This window comes from Melitaea cinxia, chromosome 25 (genome assembly GCF_905220565.1).
Source record: "Melitaea cinxia chromosome 25, ilMelCinx1.1, whole genome shotgun sequence".
NCBI lineage: Eukaryota > Metazoa > Arthropoda > Insecta > Lepidoptera > Nymphalidae > Melitaea > Melitaea cinxia.
The window spans coordinates 6358292-6380723 of NC_059418.1; the positions used below are offsets into that span (position 1 = coordinate 6358292).

The window sequence follows — 22432 nt, forward strand, 5'->3', positions numbered from 1 at the left end:
TCAACAACTAGTGAAATAGGCCCTGAATGTAATTTTTAATAAAAATTTCCTAGCCAAATACTGTATTACAAAATTTTTATGAAATCTTTGCTTTCCTTAGTAATCAAAATTATTGAAACGTTATTAAGGCCAGCTTCTAAACTAGAATTATTTATTTTTGTGTTACCCACCACATTAGGGAATTATATTTTTAATTTCATATCAAAAATCGACCGTTCCAGCGGGGATCGCGCCGCGGTCGCTTAGAACCAAATAATAAAATCATCATATAAAAAATTTCAATCTATCGGATACATCGTTCCATAGCTTAATTGGCTAAAGCACCGACACGGTGATTCTGAGATATAGGTTCGATCCCCGCTGGAGCGGTCGATTTTTGATATGATGATTAAAAATATTCAGCTTCTAAATATTTATTAGCTGCTGAAATTATCCGCAAATCCGCGCGGTAGATTAAACCCGACCCTTCGAAATCATTAACATAAGCGTATTTCCCCTTGGACCAAAAGGATCATGGGCCCAGGGCGGCATTCTGCGAGGGGCGGTGCAAGACGAACATACGTACTAGGGACGATCTACGACTAGAAATAATCTAAATTAAATAAAGGTACCTATAAAAGGTTAATCGAAAATGAATCGATTATTTTCCGAAATGTCACATCCCTAATACATACGCTGCTTTTGACATTTCCCCTTAATTTATGGGGCGGCATACAAAAAAAGGGGCGCCGAATCTTAAAATACGCCATGAATGATACAGGTGCCTTGAGTATTTACAATTTAATTCTGTCGTTCACATGTCACAAATATAAAAGTACATAACATAATCGATAAAAGAACACACAGAAAAAAAAAGTTCTGTGCACCTTTGTCCAGACCCATTACGGTTATGTGTTTCGATGCGCTGAATACGAATTAATTTGCGGTCCGTTTGGTCCCTACACCTAACTTTAAGTAATTTCCACGGCCAGTGTGTACGCATTTCACTTATATAAGGAAATCAATAAAAAAAACTTCATCATCTTTTGAGACTAATAAAATAATAATCTCAATCTACAGGTAGAAATTTTTACACAACGATATACAAGTTTAGGTCGACATTTACAAACTCTTAGAGCCAATTTTGCTAGTCACCGATACAGATATATAATTATCTGACATACACTAACTTATAAATAAAAGTAAATATGTAAAATTAAAACCCTATAAATTTAATAGTTAAGTTAAACAAGACATTAAAATCCTAATACATATTTGACGGATAAAATATAGTCTTCTTTCTATCTGCTTGATATCGATATATCGTTCAGATAGCGTGAAATGAATTATTCATTTTGAGAAATGTATTTATACAAATATTAGGGGCTATCTAAAAATTATGTCACACGTTAAGGAAGATTCGACGAAGTGTGACATTGTGTGACAAACGGTGGGGAGAAAGGTAAAAGTTTAGATTATTTTGTTTGTGCAAATTGACTCACTGTACTTTATTTTATTTAGATAATATTTCACACATTTTCAAACCTGTTTAATTCTATAATGTAATAAAAACAATGTCGAAAGTGATGTGTATAATTGCAAAATATGAGACGTCACACTAGGTGGCGGGGAAGGGAGGGGGTGTCATAAGTGCGATCATCTGTGACAAGGATGGGAGAACGATTATTAAAAAAATCATGTATATAGTGTGACATAATTTATGGATAGCCTCTTAGGGATGGTCACTCAACCATACACTAAATATGCTTTGATGATTAGTCGATTTTAACAAATTTTTTATTTTTTACATAACTGTCAGCAAACAAGCGTACACGTCACCCGACGGTAAGCGATTACCGTAGCCTATAGACGCCTGCGACATCAGAAGCGCGTAAATGTCTTGCCGACCTTAACTCCCCCCCCATCCCCCAGGAGCTCTGGTCACATTACACAGGAACACAATATTGCTTGAAAGTTTACTCTCCGAATGGTCGTTTGTCAGTTTGCTCCTTTAACGTAAAATTTATCTTTATTGTGATCACGTCTCAAATGTTGTTTGACCTCCTGGAACTTCCTGAAGGACTTGTCGCACAGTGGACAGTCAGCCTCGTACTTCCTCTCTTTATGTACCTAAAATATAAAATTTATATACAAATCCAGGGATGTATTCAGAGTTTTGTAAAACGTGGGGCAGATGCAAATAAATGTTATAATTCAATAAGTACATGTATAAAATTATTAATAACTTTTTTATTAATCTTCGTTATCTCAACTATGCTGGTGTGGCTACGGCATCAAAGAATACAGCCACCCCCTCTCTTCCTGTGGGTGTCGTAAGAGGCGACTAAGGGATAACATAGTCCCACTACCACCTTGCAACTTAAAAAGCCGATCGATGGCGGGATTACCATCCAACTGCTGGCTTTGAAATACACAGGCCGAAGATGGGCAGCAGCGTCTTCGGTGCAACAAAGCCAGCCCTGCGGTCACCAATTCGCCTGCCCAGCGAGGTGACTATGGACAACACACGTGAGTTCACGGCATTTTAGGCGCGAACTTGTGGAGGCCTATGTCCAGCAGTGGACTGCGATAGGCTGAAGTGAGTGACGTGATCTGAACTATTGCGGGAAAAATCTTACAGAAGCCAAAACGTGGGTAGTCTAAAATTAAAATTATATATAAGTCTAAGAATCTTGCCCCACTGCACGTACGCCCATGTGAAAATCTCGTGTCACAACTGTTCACCAAACTCCTAAAGCGATTTTTATGAAAATTTTCACATATATTTTGATAGGACTGAGAATTATTAGGTAGGCTATTTTATACCCCTAGGTATACCCAAAAAAAAAATGGTGTCCCTAACCGTATGGCAGAACAACTTTTGTCGAATCAGCTCGTATTTATTATATACTATATCTTATATTTTGTCCTGTCTTGAGTTAGTTTTGAACTTGAAATAAGGAGGTTCTCAATTAAGAATCGATATTCATAAACGGCCTCCGGTATGAAAAAAAATACGTAGAGTAAAATCTACTGAACGAATGACGTCGTTACGTTTTTGTTAACGCCATCTATTGGAACACTGTTGGGTTATTTGATTCGTTTATATACCATTTGATATGGTATTAATCTTTTTCTTAGACTAGTAAGCCTTTCTCGTGCCTATTTAGACAGTCGATGTGAAGGAGTAAACTCCAGTCGAGCGTCGGAGCTGATACACTTTCTTTTATGTATGTTAACCCCAGAAGTTTTGATTGGGTGGTCCGAATTCGATGTTTTTTTTTTTAAATCGACGAATGATGTGTGTCGTGTTCATCATCATCATTACAGCCTATACAGTCCACTGCTGGACATAGGCCTCCACAAGTTCACGCCAAAAATAACGCGAACTCATGTGTTTTGCCCATAGTCACCACGCTGGGCAGGCGGGTTGGTGACCGCAGTACTGGCTTTGTCGCACCGAAGACGCTGCTGCTCGTCTTCGGCCTGTGTATTTCATGTGTGTCATGTTGTCCCATTTAAATTTAATTGAGATCTGACAAGTACTATTGGAATATCCAACACAAAAATTTTTTTTTCAATGCGTGCCAGTAGCTCTTGAAATTAGCGCATTCTGACTAACTCTTAGATGTTAAGACTCACCTGCCACATGTGATCCCACTTGTCCTTGAGCGAGTAATAAACTGTATTGCATATAATACACTTAAAGCGGGATCGGTTACCCTTCAAGTGCTTGTTGTAGCTCGACGGCGTGTAGAAAACTTTCTTGCACGTCTTGCAATTAATAGGCTCTATTAGTTGATGCATCTGGTAATAAATAATAAATTATAATTAAATAACATTGTAGGTCGATATTTTTGTATCTATTTACTAGCTGACCCCTTAATCTCCCCCCTTTGTAACTTAGGGGTATGAAAAATAGATGTTAACCGATTCTCAGATCTACCCGATGTGCACACAAAATTTCATAAAAATCGGTCAAGCCGTTTCGGAGGAGTTTAATTACAAACACCGCGACACTAAAATTTGATATATTGCTGAAGCGAATTATTAATCTATATATGTATGTATGGATGTGTATGACACTCACCTCGATATGCTTAATGAGGGTCATCTTATTATTGAACTTCTTTTTACAAATATCACAAATCAACACGGCCAGGTTGTGCACCTTCTTGTGCTTGCAGAAGTTACTCGAATCACTGAACGTTTTGTCGCATATCTCGCAAATGTACACGGGGAGTGACGCGTGATCACGCATGTGTCTCTTATAGCTGGAATTTACACAAAAAAAATAATAATGTTTAAATGTATTCAACATACACACACGGTAGTGTGTTCCTACGATTAGTGACAATGCTCGTTATGTAATGGACGACGGATATCGCTATACATATATTAAGTAAAATTTCTTTACTCGGCTTGGGGAGTCAGCTGGTGAATGCGTGACGAGAGCGTTACGTAAAGTGTGATCCGGCGAGGCGAACGTAGCAAGAGAGGTGCGAGCCGACATTTTCTTTCTCTTTTGCTGTCATAACCAGTTACGTTTCGTATATCTAAGACACAGTGCAGACCTATTGCTAAAGAAGTTTTACTTCAGTCGTGTGGTCCAAAGCACACTCGCTTATTCTTTTAGATTTTCTTTATATGTAACATGTTTTTTCTTTGGTGTACAAAAAAGATTTGCCTGCTGCCTGCTTAAAATACGGAGCAGCCCGACTGGGGTAGTACCTCGACCTTACAGAAGATCACAGCTAAATAATACTGTTTTCAAGCAGTATTGTGTTCCTGTTGGTGAGTAAGGTGATCAGAGCTCCTGGGGGGATTGAGGATTGGGTCGGCAACGCGCTTGCGATGCTTCTGGTGTTGCAGGCGTCTATGGCGCTACGGTAATCGCTTACCATCAGGTGAGCCGTACGCTTGTTTGCCGACCTAGTGACATAAAAAAAAAACAAGTCAGCGGTTACCGTAGCCCATAGATGCTTGCAACATCAGATTTACAAATGCGTTGCCGCATTGCAGCTCTCCACCTTACACACAGGAACACAGCACTACTTGAAAGCGCTGTTATTCAGCTGTGATCTTCTGTAAGGTCGAGTATGAGTGCTCCAGATCTTGAGCCAGATATTTCCTGCTGTGATCTACCTCAATAAATGATTGTTACAGCATGAATTAAGCTTAAAGAATATAAACCGAGCCTCTCGAAAGCAGATTGGGTCCAGATGATGAACCGTCCAACATGGCCACCAGAAGCCAACTTCAAAATGTTCAGCTTGTCTCTCTTCTCTGAGGTTGAGTTACTTCTCCAGTAAGAACAACCCAAATTTTGAGCTGAATATGCTGTACCCTATCTCAGCAAATACCTACTGACATACGAGTAGCAACCACTAACTTGAAATTCTTTCCGGAATAGGAGACAGGGTCTTTTATACATTGAAAGCATTACAGATAAGTTTGAGACTTTAGTTTTTAAGCATTTCTGCTTAAAAACTCTACGCACCATAAATGTAAACATATGCACAATAGACATTAGATATTCCGCAATGCTTGAAGAAGTCTTCGAGCAATGCGTCCTGCCTGTGTTAACATACGGAGCCAAGACGTGGACACTGACGAAGGGACTGGTCCACAAGTTTAAAGTCGCTCAACGTGCAATGGAACGGGCTATGCTTGGGGTCTCTCTCAAAGACAGGATTAGAAATGAGACGATCCGCGAGAGAACGAAAGTAACCGACATAGCCCACAGAATTAGCAAGTTGAAGTGGCAGTGGGCTGGTCATCTGTGTCGCAGGACCGATGGCCGTGTGAGCAGACGGGTCCTGGAGTGGAGACCGCGTCTTGGAAAACGCAGTATGGGACGTCCTCCGGCCCGTTCGACCGATGATCTACGTAAGATTGCCGGTGTCGGCTGGATGAGGATTGCGGAAAACCGGGATGGCTGGCGTGAACTTGGGGAGGCCTATGTCCAGCTGTATTGTATTGTATTGTAGTGGGCTCGGTTTTCCGCATTTAGACGCAAAGGTGGTCCATTATGCGTGAAAAGTGGGCCGACTAGTTCAGCCAGCCCAGCTCCTTCCAGAAGCTCAGAAGCCTCTTGGGGCGTTCACAGGCTTCTCGGAGCGTCCTTATTTCCTTAAGGCTATGTCCAGCTGTGGACTGCAATAGGATGAGCTGATTGACTGAGCACAAATAGACACGAGAGTCGGCTTTGGCAGCATAAACATTGCTATTGCTCCATGTTATCATCATCATCATCATCATTTCAGCCTCCATGTTAGTTATGGCGCAATGTTCATCAATTCATAGCCTACGTTAATCCTAGACTAAGTATCCTTCCAATGGCAAGGGCACTAGTATTGGTTCGATAGTTTCAGAGATATTACCGAGGTCGTGCACAACGGGATATATTCTACTCAAAATCTGGACCAGCTCAACTGGGCAAGCACCTCGACCTTACAGAAGATTACAGCTAATTACCCTTGAGTAGTGTTGCGTTCTTAAGTTAGGTAGAGAGCTGCTGGACAGGATCAGTAACAAGCTTGTAAATCTGGTGTTGCGATGGTCTAAAGACTTGCATTATCAAATTACTACAAAATACTCACTACTCTCTCCTCTGGAACCCAGCCCCGCATATCTGACACATCAGGACGCCATATTTATGCTTCTCCTGGTATGCATCGGCCAGGAGGTGTTCGATGTAGTGTCTCTTACAGTCGTTTTGTCTTTCAATCCTTTTGTCGCAGGTCTGACAGTACCGGAGCTTCCAAGATTCGCTGTAGTCGTTGCCTTGGAGCAGTTCTGGAATTATGAAGGTAATTTATTACACTTTATATTTAGGTTTAAATAGACGAACTACTTGCTCTGGTATAACGGTGCGTGTGCCGTGTCGGCGACGTCTGACACCGACGGTCGCGGGATCGATTCCTGCTCGGAGTGGATATTTGTGTTTATATATTTATTTCCGGTCCGGCTGTTAGTCCTCGTGAGTCTCCCACCGTGCCTCGGAGAGCTCGTTAAGCCGTATTCGTACGGATTAATGGACGATCGCTAGATCAATAAACTCACCTATCATTTGGTTCAGATGAGGCTTCATTGTCATATCAACAGGACACGGCGGCTCAAAAACGGTATTATCACTGATATCCAAATGACTTTCCCAGTGTCTGAAGAAATCCTTGACGCAGAGGGCCTCCTTACACTTCTTGCAACGGTAGTGCCTTTGAGCCCTGACCTTACATTGCTCGATGGAGTGTGTCATTACAAATAAACGCTTCACATGAGCGGACACGTGCTTATTCATAGAGCCGTGGCTGTATTTCATACATTGCGGGCAAGTTCTCGGTTTATAGTTGTGTACGCTAAAGTGCAACAGATACTTGTTCAAGGTCGGCCAGGCTTTGTTGCACTTCGTGCATTCGTATTTATCCGCGGAGATGCTCACATTGGCTTTTCTTCTTCTCTTTAGTTCTTTGGATAGGAATTCGAAACTGAAATTTCGAATTTATGATTAGTTTTTTGGTTCAACTGTTACGATACCTAAAGCTTAAATAGCACGCTTGACTTGGGTAGTAAGCTGGTGAATGCGTGACGAGAGCATAACGAAAATTGTGATCGGGCGAGGCGAACGGAGCTAGAGAGAGGTGCGAGCACACATTTTTTTCCTCTCATAGCCGTTTCGTATATCTAAGATGCAGTTGCAGACCTATTGTGCAGGCCTATTTTGCTAAAGAAGTTTGCTACAATCGTGTAAAGCATACTCGTTTTTTTAAAGGCTCTAATAATTACAAAGTAGTAAAAACCTCTGTGTGGTTACGGCGGTAAAGAATATAGCCACACCCCGTCTGTTTTCGTGGGTGTCGTAAGAGGCGACTCAGACATAACACAGTCCCACTACCACCTTTGAACTTTAAAAGCTGACCAATGGCGGGATAACCATTCAACTGCTGGCTTTGAAATACACAGGCCAAAGACGGGCAGCAGCGTCTTCGGTGCGACAAAGCCAGCCCTGCGGTCACCAACCCGCCTGCCCAGCATGGTGACTGGGCAACACACATGAGTCCACGCCATTTTTGGCGCAAACTTGTGGAGGCCTATGTCCAGCAGTGGACTGCGATAGGCTGAAGTGATGATGAAGAGCCGCTTTGGTGTAGTGTGCCATGTACGCGCCTTATAACTGGAGATTTGCGGGTTCGATTCTCGTTAAGTATAGATATTTGTGTTTGTACTCCCCACCGTGCTTCGGAGAGTACGCTAAACTAACGGTCCCGGTGGTTATCATAAATACCTGATAGCGGTCGTTGATCATATTAAGAATCTATCTGCGGAACCACAGTGAAGCTCCAGTCCTTCTCCTGCATGGAGAGGCCTATGCCCAGCAGTGGGATGTTACAGGCTGAATCGTGACCGTATAATAATTGGTCGCTGTGCCCTAACTCAAAAGAACCTTTAGGCGCTTATATACTTACTATTTATCTGCCTCAGCGTCTTCCGTCCCATCGCCACTGTTCATATCACCCCAACTAATAATATCGGGTTCATCATCTCTAAACTCTTCCGATTCTTGATTGATTTCAACTTCGCAACTTTCAATAACCGGAACTTCATCAACGATCTCACTTTTAACTTCTACGTCTACTTCATTCTTAACTTCAATATTAACATCTAATTCGTCTGTATCCATTAATTCTTCTTTGACCTTGACAATATCACTTTCGATTTCCTTCTTAACTTCAATATAACCTTCTTCGACCTCGGTTTTATCTACTAAGTTATCTGCCTTACTTAGCTTTTTGTTAACATAGGTTTTGTTCACTGGGAACTTAATATTCATTTCGGGTTTGATAGCCATTTGGGATCGTCCTTTACTTATTTCCTTAGCTTTAATCTCGGCTACTATAGCATCGGACAGTTCCTGTACAACGCTTTTGTTGATTATCGTTATTTCAACCCCGAATTCTGCATCAATTATGCTTCTAGTCTCTGGAACATGTGGTGTTTCAAGGTCTGGCTGGTTTTGTGTATCTGTAATTATTTGAGGGGAAAATTTACTTAAATATAATATAGCCTAGCCTTCCTCGGTAAATAGACTATCATATTATATCATACTATCATATATCATATCTAGTAATTAAATTCAATAAAAAAAATAAAGAGGATAAGTTAAATACAAGCCATGCTGGTATAGCTGGTGAGAAAAGACAAATCTATGTCATGGACCACTTGACGCCTGAACTAAAAAAAATACATGCTTTTGCTAGAATAACAGCAAAAAAACTAAATTACAAATACGTATGGATAAAGAATGGACGTGTATTTTTAAGGGAAACGGATGGCTCTGAATGTATTGTTGTAAAGAATATCGAACAGCTGGAACAACTTAAATCTTAGAACTGTAATTTCGAATAATTTAGTCTTGTATTTATTATATATAAAATTCTATAATTTGAAAATATATTACCAAAATGTTAGAGGGATCAAAAGCAAAACACAGGAGGTAAAACTTAATATTTTATCTAATGACTTTGATATTATTATACTAACAGAAAATTGGCTTAATGACGGAGTATTTGATGGTGAATTTATTGATAATCGCTATATAGTTTATCGTAGAGACAGAAAACAGAGTAATACTAAAAAGGTTAGTAATGGAGGGGGAATAATGATCGCAGTAAAAAGTAGTATTAGTTCTAGTCGTTTATCACAGTGGGATAGTACTTGCGAGGATCTATGGGTGACAGTTGATGCAGTAATACAAAATAAACTTAGTCAAATAGCTATTTGTGCTGTGTATATACCACCACCAGTCAAAAGTGAAGCACTGAATACATTTTTAATTAACACCTCTAGAATAATTAACGCAAATGAACATGTGCTCATTATAGGTGATCTTAATTTAAGTAGTATATCATGGTCTGTATCACCAGAAGTAAATTATATGTACCCAGAATATAGTAATTGTCTTGGTAATTCTCTTATTGATTTTATTGAAGAAAATAATTTGAAACAATTTAATAACATTTTCAATTCGAATGAAAGATTACTTGATTTAGTCCTGACTTGTAATACGCATGTCAATGTCATCAAATACCCAAACCCTATCAGCATAGTTGACAATCACCATCCACCCTTATTAGTTAGTCTTGAACAAAGCGACTTAGCTAATATAGATGAAAAGACTACTGAAAGATTAAACTTCTATAAGGCAAACTATGGTAATATTATCAATGATTTAAATAATACACCTTGGCTTAATTTATTTTCAAATTGTTTTAATGTCAATTCTATGCTCACAATATTTTATAATAAAGTGAGGGAAATCATTGAAAAACATGTTCCTAAGACTAAACGTAAAAACAGTAAATTCCCTATATGGTATAACTATAAACTAATTTCCATGTTGAAACAAAAAAATAAATACAGGTTAAAATTTAAAATATTCAAAAACAAACTTGATAAAATTCATTTTGAATCTCTAAGAAACGACAGTAACAAGTTAATGAAGGAATGTTATGATAGATATATTGCATCAATTGAAGATAATTTGACGAAAAATCCTAAAAGTTTCTGGACTCATCTAAAAAATATGAAGCAGTCAACAAATACATATCCCGCAAAGATGAAGCTTGGTGATAAAATTGCCACTGATGGCTCTAGCTTGTGCAATCTCTTTGCGGATTTCTTCGCATCAGTCTATGACTCGAGTGAATATTCACAAAATTACTCACATGTCTTGAATGTTATCTCAGGTAACATTTGCAATATTAAAATTACCATTGAGGATATAATCAGAAAGCTGAAAGGACTTGATGTAAGAAAAGGATCAGGTCCGGACAATTTGCCTCCTTTATTCATTAAGGAATGCGCTGTTCCATTATCATTACCACTTCACTTAATATATAACAAATCTTTATGCACAGGTGTTTATCCTGAGATATGGAAGTTAGCAAGAATAGTCCCTGTTTATAAGAATGGCGATCGTGAATCTATAACCAACTACAGGCCTATATCAATACTCTCGACACTATCGAAAGTCTTCGAATCTTTGCTACATCCAATCTTGTCACGCCACGTTCACCATGCTCTCTCAGAATCTCAACACGGATTTATTGACTGTAGATCTACCGTAACAAATCTAGCTAATTTCATGAACTTCGTTACAACATCTATAGATGCGTGTAGACAAGTCGATGCAGTTTACACAGATTTCTCAAAAGCATTTGACAGGGTAAACCACAAACTGCTGGTGGCAAAACTCTCAACTTTTGGCATAGGAGGGCCTCTTTTGTCTTGGATTTCTTCATATTTAGCCAACAGACGCTCATACGTAGTTATCAAAGGTCACAATTCTCTATTTTATCTCGCTGTGTCTGGTGTTCCTCAAGGATCAATTTTAGGACCATTACTATTTAATGTTTTCATTAACGACATTACTAATTGCATCAAGAATTCCAAATGTTTAATTTATGCTGACGATTTAAAGCTTGCTAAAGAAATTACAAATAAGCATGACGTTAAGTCTTTACAAGAAGATATCAATAGAGTTTTCGAATGGTGTAAGTTAAATGGAATGGAGCTTAACCCTTCCAAATGTTCATATATTACTTTCACACGTAAACGATTTTTGGTTGAGGGAAAATATTTTATTGGTACGCACCAATTACAGAAATTGGAGTATGTTCGCGATTTAGGTATCACTATTGATGGTAAGTTACGTTATAATGTACATATTGATAACATATGCAGGTCTGCACGCAAGATGTTGGGGTTTATTTTTAGAAATTCTAAACAATTTAAAAAACTGAAAACCAAAAAAATTTTATTCACTACATTAGTAAGGAGTAAGCTAGAATATGGAACGCTCATTTGGAACCCTAACTACCAGACCCATAAAGATAGATTGGAAAGTATACAGAGACGGTTTACGCAATTTTATTCTATTGGACAGGACAAAAGAATGCCCTACTACTCACGGCTAAATAAGTTTCGGTTAAACTCACTCTCTAACCGGCGCAAGCTACTTGATATGGTATTCTTACACAAACTAGTGAATGGAACTGTGGATAATTCAGAACTCCTAAGCAAAATTTCAATTAACGTTCCCTCTCGCATACCACGATATCCCCTTTCACTATTTGCTTATAAAACCCAGAGAACAAACCTCGGTTATTATTCCCTCATCCCTAGACTGAGTAGGCTCTACAGAGAATTTACAGTTAAAAACAAGTCATTAGACATCTTAGCAGATAACTTAGCTGTATTTAAAAAGAAACTATTAAAGTCATTTGATTCCTCAAATCAAAAGTTATGTAGCACTAATATTAACTTATCTTAATTTATAATAGTAATAGTTATGTATTTAGTTCTTTATTTTGTATGTATTTTTTTTTAATTTAAATCCTATATGTTTAAAATCTTTTGATGCTGATAACTCAATTGTCTAAAGCGCATGCTGTAACTACCTTTAAGAGGAATTACATGTATATACTTAATACCTTTGCATATATCTAATTGTAAATTTTTTAAACATGCAATTCTGTTGGTGGTTCTAATTAAATAAATAAATAAATAAATATAAGATAAAACTTTTCAATTCGCATCAGCAATATCTGAGTTCAGTTTTTAATAGTATATATTAAGGACCCGTTTTACCCGTTAAGGTTAAAACTGAAAGATGATAGTATCCAATAGATAAAAGCTTCTGATATATTATTATTTTTCACCATCGAACACCACTATATTTATGGCATATTTCTATACGCAATTTTGATACTAAAAGTTGTAATTCATTAGTTGAGGCCATAATGGCGTTTTTAATTTCCTGCTGTGTCTTATTTGTAACTTATTTGTTGGATAAATTTTATCCATAACATGCAATAAAATAATTGTGTGTAGATGTTTGTGTCATGAGTTACAGTTAAATGTTTTAATATGTAAAAAAAAACATAATGAAAATGTCTCGTCTTTCTTTAATACAATATGAGTCATTTATATGTCAAGATAATTTATCACGAGCTACGACCCGCGCTCTACATAAAAGATAATAATGATATAAAATATATGAGAAAAAATATTATTGGGACATTAAGCCTCCTCAGCGTCGTCGGTAAACTGTATGCAAAAGTTTTGATTGAGAGGGTTGTGAAACAGACGAAAAAGTATGGGATGCACAAGCGGGATTTAGAAAGAGAATGGGATGTACGGATAAGGTCTTTTCTTTGCGGTGCATAGCCGAAAAGTGTTTGGCTAAAAACAAAAAGTCTATTGCGCGTTCGTGGATTTAGAAAAGGCCTATGATAGAATGATGAGGAATGAAATGTGGTCGGCATTGTCCGTGAATGGTGTGAGCAGTGTCCTCATACGAGCATTGCCATCTCTTTATAGGGATTCTAGTGCTTATGTCAGGCAAATTGGGGCATACACAGAATGGTTTAATATCGAAAAAGGTGTTAGACAGGAATGTGTAGCGTCACCGTGACTGTTTAATCTGTTCATGGACAATTGTTTGACAGATTTAAAAGAGAATGAAAATGGGTTGAGAATGAATGAGTTACTCGTCAAATGTCTTCTCTATGCTGATGACCAAGTATTACTTGCTTTTTCGGCCGAGGAGATGCAGGAGATGGTAACTGCTATGAGTGGAGCTTTTGTAAGAAAGGGAATTAAGATGAACGTAAAGAAGACGAAAGTGATGGTGTTTGAAAGAGATGAGGCAATGACAGACTGCAATATCGTGATTGGAGATGAACAAATTGAACAGGTGAATGAGTTTGTGTATCTGGGTTCAAAGTTTACAAGAGATGGAGAGTGTGAGAGTGATATTGAAAGAAGAGTGAATGCAGGAAACAGGGTGAATGGAGCTTTGCACTCCTTTATGAGCAATCGGAGGGTGTCTAACAAGGCTCGTTTGGCTATGCATGAGGGGGTGTTGGTTCCGACACTCATGTACGGAAGTGAAAGTTGGGTATGGCAGAAGAAACATGAAAGCAGAATAAATGCAGTTGAGATGAGAGCGTTAAGAAGTATGATAGGAGTTAAGTTGAGTGACAGGATAAGAAATAGAGATAGTCTGAAAGAAGATGTAGTGACAAAAATTGAGAAAGGTATGCTCAGATGGTTTGGCCATGTCGAGAGAATGAGTGAAGAACGATTGACGAAAAAAGTGTATAATGCGAGTGTGAATGGAAGGGTTGGAAGGGGTAGACCTAGGCGGACGTTCCGCCCAGGCCCTTGGAGCCTGGGCCCAAACTTAGGTCTAGGACCTAGGCCCCAAGGAGAGGAGTTGCTGGACTTCTACTGGGCGCGTCCCCAGGTGGCGGATAGGGTATACCATTCGCGGTTTAGCCGCCGCGGGTGGTGGGATTTTAGGACCCCCGCGGACCAAAACCAGACGATGCGCTCCGGGTACTGCTCTGGTTCTCAGAGTGTACTTGTGAGCACAGGTGTGTTGGCACGGAGGTGTATGTGGCGCTGAGACGGCACGGAGACGTGGGGGTCGGGTTTTCCTTCCCCCCGCGGCGGACGGGATGGGCGGGTTCGCTCGCCCGCTCTAAGGCGCGCAAGCGCATACCACCGGGTAGCGCTGGGCACCCTGCAGTTTCTGCGGGGCTGTTAGGTGCGGCCCGGTGGCCGAGGAAGGGTTAGACCTTACGGTCGCCCGGAATCAGGCGGTGGGGCAGTTCCTGGACCTCGTCTCCCTCCTGCAGACGGCGGAGGGATCGACTTCGAAAGGTTGAACGTCCCTTCCGACGGGGCCGAAAGGCCATCACCGGGGGGCGTCGTGGTAGTGTGCGAAAGCGATCCCATGGCGTCCCCACTAAGGTGCCGGCAGAAAAAAGATGTGGGTTTTAGTGGATATTCTGGCACTGCATCTCACGCCGGGAGTTTCACACTCCCGTCACATTCGTGTGGCGGGGTTAGTGCGTAAATGCATTTCCCCATTTAAAAAAAAAGGCGGACGTTCCGAAGGTGGCGAATGCTAGCGCGACCTCATCTCGCCCCGCCCAGGCGGACGACTGCTCACACGTGGTGGTTTTTTAGTCAGTAGGAGTCTGACATAACCCTCTGGCGCCCCTGCGCTGGAGGGTATCCATGAAGGATTTTCCCCGCGTAAAAAAAAGGCGGACGTTCCGAGACCTAATAAGGGACGTCTTGAAAAAAGGCCAGGCAAAAGGACCCTGAAGATGTATGACCCGAGCATGTATGAAGGGAATAATGAAAGTGGACGAAGCGAAAGATGTATGTAAGGATCGTAGCAAGTGGAAAGAAGTGGTCACTGCCTACCCCCTACCCCTACGGGAAAGAGGCGTGATTATATGTATTGTATGTATGTTTTAAGGGGGGCCTCGAATAGCTGACAGTGGTACCGGTTTAAAGTCTCAAGTTAACTTACCTCTCAGGTCTGGAGAGTATTTATCAAATTGAGCGTGATGATCATTTATTCGGTCTAAATCACGACTGTCATCAAAGATAGTCGGTGGCTGAGTTGATTTGCTACTAATTGATTGCGACCTTTCGAGCAATCTCTTCGGTACGATAACCTGGAAAAAACGACACACTTTTGTTACTGTTTGTGTTTAACCTCAAATTTAAAATTATTTATTTGTTCGTAAACGAAAAAAACCGACTTCAATACATCGACCAATATAATATAATATAATATACAACGTAAGTAGTCGAAAAATATAAATATATTAATCACTTCAGCCTATCGCAGTCCGCCTCTGGACATAGGCCTCCACAAGTTCGCGCCAAAAATGGCGTGAACTGGTGTGTTTTGCCCATAGTCACCACGCTGAGGCTGGCTTTGTCGCACCGAAGACGCTGCTGCCCGTCTTCGGCCTGTGTATTTCAAAGCCAGCAGTTGGATTATTATCCCGCTATCGGTCGGCTTTTTAAGTTCCAAGGTGGTAATGGAACTGTGTTATGCCTTAGTCGCTTCTTACGACATCCACGGGAAGAGAGGTGGCTATATTCTTTACTGCCGTAACCACAGAGCTTAAATATTTTAATACGTGAAGCAAAAACTTTGTAACCCTTTTTACGAAAATTGAGCGGACGGAGGAGTATGAAATTTCGCACACTTATAGTTTATATAGAGGAGTGCAGGATTGTAATATTTTTTAAAATTGTGCATAAAAATACATTAAATCAATAAAAAAAAAATTACACACACTACCATGTATTTGACACACACACACGCATAATGTACTCTTTTGTTGATTGTCAATGTCTGTAGTCAAAATGATTTTTTTTAAAAAGGTTCTTTATTACCATTATTTACTGATATTTTTTTAATTTAAATTTTTAATTATGGTCGAATTTCGAACTCTTGGCGACCACTAGTTAAAATAAATAGGCATTAGGGATAACTCACGTCTACGTAACTCACTCAACGTTAGTTTTCAATGTAGATGGAACTATGTGATAAGTACCCACTTGAATGTAAAGAGTCATCAAAACATCAATATACGAGCACAAACGCTCAGACCACGAAAATCACCTGGACTATACGAGTTATTGCTATTAAGGGATCGAACCCGCAACTAACAAGGAAAAATTATAATAAGTATGGTTATCGGCGGTCGCGCGGTCGATTCCCACTTAGGACAGATATTTTTATTTGTTTTTCTTTTAAGTCTCCCCACCGTGTTGTGTGTTGTGTGTTGTTATCATGTACACCTGATAGCGATCATTACTCATAGTAGGGAATATATTCGCCAACCCCCAGTGGAGCAGCGTGGAGGATTCAGTTCTGAATCTTCTAAGGAGATGGCCTATGCCCAGCAACGGGACTTAACAAGTTGAATCAATTTTTTTATGTGGTGATTATTGCCTTACCTTGTAACCACATAACCATAAAGGTATATTATCTAGATGGTCTTGATGAACGGAACTCTTATGATGCTTGGCAAATTTTTCATGGAGGAAATACATTGGTTCCGGACAAAAAGGACACTTGATCAACTGAATATAATTATTAGTATGCTCCAACATATGTTCCGGTTCCATACAACTTTTCTGGAGGATTTTATTACATAACTTACATTTATAATCATCCACTAAGTTATTCAGATGCAGTGTTAGCTCTCGTAAACTGTGAAAGTTAACCGTACAAGATACACACGGTTCTATACATTTACGTAGTGGACAATGATGGCCTGCAGTTTCGTGGTAATGTAGATTACACCTCTTACATACTCTTATCGTCCACTCAATGGGCAGGTCCGATCTAACTTTGTGTACGTTCTTTACGTGAATTATTAAACGGTCCGTGTCCCAATCTTTATAAGAACAAATTGGACAACAGTAACTTGTCGCTGAATTATTTTCACGGTTCATACCATTATCAAGCAATATTTTTTCCCTGTACATCTCGCATTCGCCTTCGTGGAAACTTAGGGCTGTGCACGTATGGAATTCTGTTTTGCAACCGCCACAGACGTACTGTGATTTCAGGTGAATCAATCGGTCCTTGTTACATTTCCAACAGTTCGAATAGAATATCGGTAGATTTTGACTGTTTTCAGATGTAAAGGTAGTTACCTTTCTCCCTCTGGTCGCCTGTAAGATTGCCTGATAGTTTGTCGTCTCAAAATGGAGACATTTCCATCTGCGACAATGTTTCAAGTGTTCGCGGAATTCAGAGAAGTTCCACCATCCCTTAATGCACACGTAGCATATGTACATTAGCGGCGCGTCTCTAATTTGACGATTGCTTTTATACCAAGTACGCCATCCTCTCAATTTTTTTTGCAAGTGCTGATCTAAACTACTTTGAACTATATATAACTGTCTCTTCCCGAACATGTTCTTTATATAAATTTCTATTGTTTTGTCAGCTAAGCTAGTCGTTTCCTGGCTGAGACTCTCAATATCTTCTCGTATTTCGTCCTCATCAATAATGAAAGCATCATAAACGTCATCTGACACATCTGGAGCGTCCTGTGTCGGTTCGCACAAACTTTTCACTGAATGTATTTTTATATTCAAATCTGAATCTTGTAAGTCTTCTGTGTCTTTTAATTCTTCTGCCACATTCTGATCAACCTCTTCGACTTCGACTTTAACGGAAAATTCCATGTCTTTTTGAGATTGTTTCGGTTCTAATTTCCTCAAAATCGATAGTGGATTCATTTGAGCTATCGTTTCTTCGATCTCATTCTGAAATTATAAAATAAATATTATTGATTTTAGACATATTGAAGTGAGTCCTTTTCCTGGACGTGGAGAAAGAGGCCTATGCCCAGCACTGGGATGTTACAGGATGAATCGTAAGTATATTGTATGTAGCTATACTAATATTGAAGAATCCCGAGACTATTTTCATTTTTTGTTTTTATACCACAACTGACAAACAGGTTTACCACTTGAGTAAATATTGTTTGTGATTTATGCTCGCAATGAAATTGTAAATCTATGGAATATTTATTAACAAAATAGAAAAAAAATAAAATTTCAATTACCATGAGATGATAGAACCCTAGTCGCTAACACAGAGATGTCACAGAAAATTTTTCAATAATTAAAGAAAAGAATTTCATGTAGATTTTACATTCAAAATATTTAATTCATGGCTAATGGAGATTCATTCTAAGCTGAACGAAGTGTAACCGATAGGTAGTTTCGACAGCCAGGACAATTTTTTTTTTTTAATTTTTTTATTATATGAACTTCGTAATAACATATTTTATTTCTTAAAACTAAATGTCTCTTACATTTTTTTCTTATTTATTTGAAGAAAAAGAAATAGTCACTTAAATTGAACTTTAAGAAAAATATCTCTCTCCTGGTCTGTCCCCGAACCCCGAACTTTATTTGTAAATCAGTTTAGAAATCATTTACAAAGCATTACACATAATATAACAATTTAACAGCTATATCAAATCACAGGTTACTTGTACAGATTCTTATTTCATTTACATTAACAATTAAAGTAATTACACACTCAATACATTCGTCAAAAATAACCATCGTTTATCCAAAATCGAACTTCGTCAATGTTGATGCGAGTCTGATGCATATGCTAGGTATAGAAATACCTGTATTTACAAGTCATCAGTCTCGCACCACCCAGGACCACTTAGCATACTGATCGCACTATGATAAAAACTTAATATGCAAGGCTTTTTAAAAAAAATGAAATAGTATACTTCTAATCAGTAATTATAAATTTATTAAAATTCAATTCATCATCATCATCATCATCATTACAGCCTATACAGTCTACTGCTGGACATAGGCCTCCACAAGTTTACGCCAAAAACAACGTGAACTCATGTGTTTTGCCCATAGTCACCACGCTGGGCAGGCGGGTTGGTGACCGCAGTACTGGCTTTGTCGCACCGAAGACGCTACTGCCCGTCTTCAATATTCAATTATTAATTTAATATTGTTAATTTTATACACAAATATTAAGTAACAGCATCACACAAGTCAAATTTCTTAAATTCCTATTATTAATAATACTTCAGCCTCTCCTCTGGTAAGTTTAATTCCGCAATTATTTGTGTAACTACTATAAAGTACAGGTACATTTCCAAAGTACACTTTATCACATAGCAAAAATAGAAATATTACAAAAGAAAATGATTTTAACAATCATAAAAGCAGACATATGAAAAAACTTTTCAATTCGAACCGGCAGTATCTGAGTTCAGCACGGATAAACAAACTTTTCAGCGTTTTTAATAGTATATATATTTTATATGTTTTCATGCAGTATTGTGTTCCTGTTGGTGAGTAAGGTGACCAGAGCTCTTGGGGGGATTGGGGATTGGGTCGGCAACGCGCTTGCGATGCTTCTGGTGTTGCAGGCGTCTATAAGCTACGGTAATCGCTTACCATCAGGTGAGCCGTAAGGTTGTTTGCCGACTTAGTGACCTAAAAAAAATACAACTAGGTTGGCAAACAAGCATACGTCCCCTGATGGTAAGCAATTACCTTATATATTATTATTTTTCACCATCAAATTCCACTATATTTATGGCATATTTCTATATGCAATTGTGATACTAAAAGTTTTAGATTGTTAATTAAGGTGAAACAGGTCATAATGGCCCATTTAACTTTCTTGCTGTTAGTCTTATATGTAACTTATTTGTTGGATAAACTTTACCCACAACTGATGAAACACACTGATTAACCGTTGCGGATAGCCTATTTGCCATATAACAGTATCCAACAAATAAAAGTTTATAATTTATTTTTCTTAATCCACCATCATCTTTATCGGGTAGAAATTTCTATTTGCAAAATTTAAATTGAAATAAGTTAAGTCCTCTTTTGAAAATGGTTGCTGTAAAGTATCCGAAATGTCAGCATCTAATAAACTTAATAAGCCGCGATAAAATCTGAAAATTTGCTTCATTGTTATTTTATTTTGATTTATTATGAAAACAGTGTAAAGAGACTTAGTTTAAAGCTAATTACAAAATAAAACACCATTTAAATGTTTTCACATATGGTTGCTACATAAAAAAGTTAGAGCTTGTACAAGTAATGGCTAATATAAAATAGTTGCATAACATACAATTAAACATATTTACAACAAGTTCTATAGTATATATTATGAAATAAGTTATATCAGCAGAAAATAATAAAGGCCATAATGTTTTATTCTAGCTGCTAGTGATATATCAGTAGCTTATGTTTGAGATAATCTTCATCATCATCATCATTACAGCCTATACAGTCCACTGCTGGACATAGGCCTCCACAAGTTTACGCCAAAAATAACGTGAACTCATGTGTTTTGCCCATAGTCACCACGCTGGGCAGGCGGGTTGGTGACCGCAGGACTGGCTTTGTCGCACCGAAGACGCTGCTGCCCGTCTTCGGCCTGTGTATTTCAAAGCCAGCAGTTGGATGGTTATCCCGCCACCGGTCGGCTTCCCAAGTTCCAAGGTGGTTGCGGAACCCTGTTATCCCTTAGTCGCCTCTTACGACACCCACGGGAAGAGAGGGGGTGGCTAAATTCTTTAGTGCCGTAGCCACACAGCACCTAATAATCTTAATCAGAACCAATTAAACTGGACCGTCAGTTCGTTGAACTGTATATTCGTATCGTGTGATATTTATGTTACAATTACATAATTTTAGTTTTTTAATTATGTAAGAATGATTAAAATCATAATTACACAATTTAATAATAATTATAATGAGAAATAAATATTTTCTCTTTCAAGTTTGAAAACTACATAGGGTAAGGTTTTAGATTAAGAACTGTCGAATTATCTAAGCTCAAAATTGGACTGCTTATCGACATAAATTGGTTACAAAAAAAAATTACCCTAACCTATCTAACTTCAAAAATGTGGTTCTTAATCTAAAACCTAGCCCAATCTAGATTTATATATATGTTACATGCATAAAAATAGAAAGAAAAATTAATTTCTCTACCACTAATTCATAATTAATAACAATATACTTAAAGTATTTAGCTAGCAATATCAATATTAAATATGAAATACTATACATGAAGAATTTATAATACTTATTAGAGAATTCTAGAATAAAACATAAATTATTTTTTAAAACAAAATAACCTATTTCTAAATTTTTATATCTTAATAAAAGTCAATTAATCTTTTAAAAAGTTATATTAACGCTTTTTCATGGTTATATCAGTTAATTTTTTTAGTTTTTCAGTCATAAATCACGTTAGAACATCAAGAAAAAACAACATTATCAATTGTTTTTATTGAAAAGATTGCGCATGTGAAAGAATCTAAATCTACCCACATAGTAAAATTCATAATTTTTTACGAATAACACATTTTTGTGAGTGATATATCAGTTGTTTATAATTTTTTTGTCAAAATTTATTACATTTGTAACTGTTATAATAAAGACTACAGTATGTTACGCATTTCGTAAGGATATTATCACAAAATGGTGGACCTACCTGCATTTTAGCTATGTTTTCATCGTCAGAATCTAAATATTCCCGCGGTACTAATTTGGTCTTTCTAGACCGTTTTTTGGTTTTCTCCTCCATTTTGATGTTTTTATATAATATAATTATAAAAATTACGCCATTACTTCACACTTCTTTACAGTTTAAAATACATAATTAAACAAATGAAACTCGAATTCCACTCTACTTATGCTTTCAACTTCGTCAAGTATAATGCTACTACTTTTAATAGGACGTTTAGTTCTTGTACATTTATTGAGGGTATTTTTTGTTCGCATTCTTTAACGAACATAATTTTTGACGTCAGTTCAATACAGATACCACTATAATTTTGTCGGTTTAATTTTCATTCTTTTGACGAGTTGGGTAGTTCATGAAGATGTTAAATTCGTTCGAAAACGAATTTCATGTCGATATTTTAGAATATGGTACTCACAAATATATGCAATAAACTTAAAATAACAATGTTCTTGCGTTTTCAAGTTAATTTTCATTCGTATAATATGATATTTTTTCGAAATACCAATAAATAACTATGTT

At 38.0% G+C, this 22432-nt stretch overlaps 1 protein-coding gene across 1 annotated transcript; it reads right to left on the reverse strand.

Moving 5' to 3' along the window:
- Positions 1-1977: 1977 nt before the first annotated feature.
- Positions 1978-22205, reverse strand: LOC123666062. The gene is made up of 10 exons (XM_045600270.1): positions 21881-22205; positions 17172-18138; positions 15368-15541; positions 8445-9000; positions 7045-7466; positions 6585-6777; positions 5347-5471; positions 4070-4320; positions 3622-3786; positions 1978-2109 (listed from the first exon to the last, which is right to left on the reverse strand). Exons 1-10 carry the CDS (start codon positions 21971-21973, stop codon positions 1978-1980), a joined length of 3078 nt encoding a protein of 1025 aa, XP_045456226.1. The 5' UTR covers positions 21974-22205.
- Positions 22206-22432: the final 227 nt, after the last annotated feature.